Source organism: Chrysochloris asiatica, unplaced genomic scaffold, assembly GCF_000296735.1.
Source record: "Chrysochloris asiatica unplaced genomic scaffold, ChrAsi1.0 scaffold00048, whole genome shotgun sequence".
Lineage (NCBI taxonomy): Eukaryota > Metazoa > Chordata > Mammalia > Afrosoricida > Chrysochloridae > Chrysochloris > Chrysochloris asiatica.
This window is the reverse complement of record NW_006408566.1, coordinates 6,240,526-6,242,221: the sequence shown is the minus strand read 5'-3', so window position 1 is coordinate 6,242,221 and position 1,696 is coordinate 6,240,526. Positions and strand designations below refer to the sequence as shown.

The following is a 1,696-nucleotide window of genomic DNA, read 5'->3' as shown; positions in this document are numbered from 1 at the left end:
AATTTCACTCAACATAATGCGCTCAAGGTTCATCCATGTTATGTGGTGGCTTGCAGCTTCCTTGATGTTCTTCAAAGGATGTTATTTTTAAATGAGGAAAAAGTTTTAACTTATATTTGCAAAAATAATTTTGTAGCAATGAAGTTCCAAAATTTACTGACAAAAAGCTGTTCAAGATTGTATAAAGCCTTTTTATTAATTGCATAGATTGGGAATATACTTGGTTCTAACTATTATCCCCAAACTGATATGCTATTAACTCCACATACATTCAATCCATGGTACATTTTCTTTAGGTAATCTTTAGTTATAGAACAGTTACTGATATATTTATTTGGCTGCAAACAACAAATTTCCAGAATGAGTATATGCTATTCTTGGTCCTGAAGCAGATTTTGCTGTTGGAATATAGATGACTGAGGAATCAAATTGAGATAATAGAAATTCACGAATTAGTTCCTTTTGTTGACAATTTCTTTCTAATTTTGTCCTATTACTTATTAAGAATATTGGCTGTTCTTTAACAGACCACTGTTGTTTTGTAACTTCAATTTCTATGCTTTGCTTTCTTATACCATCCATTAGAACATTTTTATTTGGATAAGATTTTTTCTATCATCATGGAACTTGATTGTTTGCTTCTTGTTTTTCAAATATTTCTGTATAGAAGACATTTTATTCATCATTTAAGTTTTTCTTGGCACACTTAGCAAATCATCCAGTGGTGTTATATTATTTACTCTATGTACTTTAAGTATACTTTTCAAAGGCTTTGAACATTTGGCAGTTGAAGCACTAAATTTGTGTGAGTCCATTGGTTTCGTGGTAGAAAACATTCTTTCAAATTTTCCAGTTTTAGCATTTATTTCTTGAGTAACCGTTTTATCACGGAAAACCACAAATTTTTTTGTTATACTGAAAAAGTTCTGTGAGAAATTGTAGAGTATATTCCTATATCTATTTTCTAATATCTGCTTACTGGTTTTCTTCTTTGGTTTATCCTTTACAAATCTACAATTCAATTCAAATGGTGGTATTTGTATATTTTCCTTCCATGCTGTAGGCATGGTTCTTTTGAGACTAGAAGGAGTAATGTATCGGTCACTTGAAGGTTTGAGGATTCCATATTTTTTTTCTAAAGCAAAATTTGTTCTTTTATGTGGGTAAATGTTTTCATTTTCAATATGATGAGGAAGAAGCTTATTTTTTGTTAAAAGTAGCATTTGTACATAATCTGTGTCATGGAAAATGATCGGATTTGTATAATTTTGTTCCTGTGAATTAAAGAAAAGAGCATTTAGTCTCCAGTTTAATGAGGCAAGAAAGCTATATATGTTTTTAAACATGAAGATAAAGTTATTACAAAATATTCTAAAAATTAGCACATAGAATTATTTAATATGAACAATAATGGCATTCAAGCATACAGATAAATGTACTTGTATACAAAATACTACCTTCTCTTCTTAACACTCTTCAGAGTTATTTAGAATACTACCTGAACGTTTGGCTTCCTTAAAGCCTTATCGGTCAGTTTGTCTATAGTAGTGGCTTGTGTGTTGCTGGGATCCTGAAAGCTATGCCACCAGTTTCTCATATTTATATAAAGTATGAATATAGGAAACATGGAAGTCATCAAAAATGAAATGGAATGCATAAAGATTGATATCCTAGTCATCAGTGAGCTAAAGTAGAC

The 1,696-nt window shown here is 30.4% G+C and overlaps 1 protein-coding gene across 1 annotated transcript in view; it reads right to left on the bottom strand.

The window, feature by feature from the left end:
- Positions 1-686: 686 nt before the first annotated feature.
- Positions 687-1,696, bottom strand: part of LOC102832235 (chromosome unknown open reading frame, human C1orf141) — a 48,262-nt gene continuing 47,252 nt past the window's right edge. The window contains exon 6 of the mRNA XM_006862497.1: positions 687-1,274. Coding sequence (XP_006862559.1) covers positions 687-1,274 — 588 coding nt within the window. The remainder of the gene's footprint in view (positions 1,275-1,696) is intronic.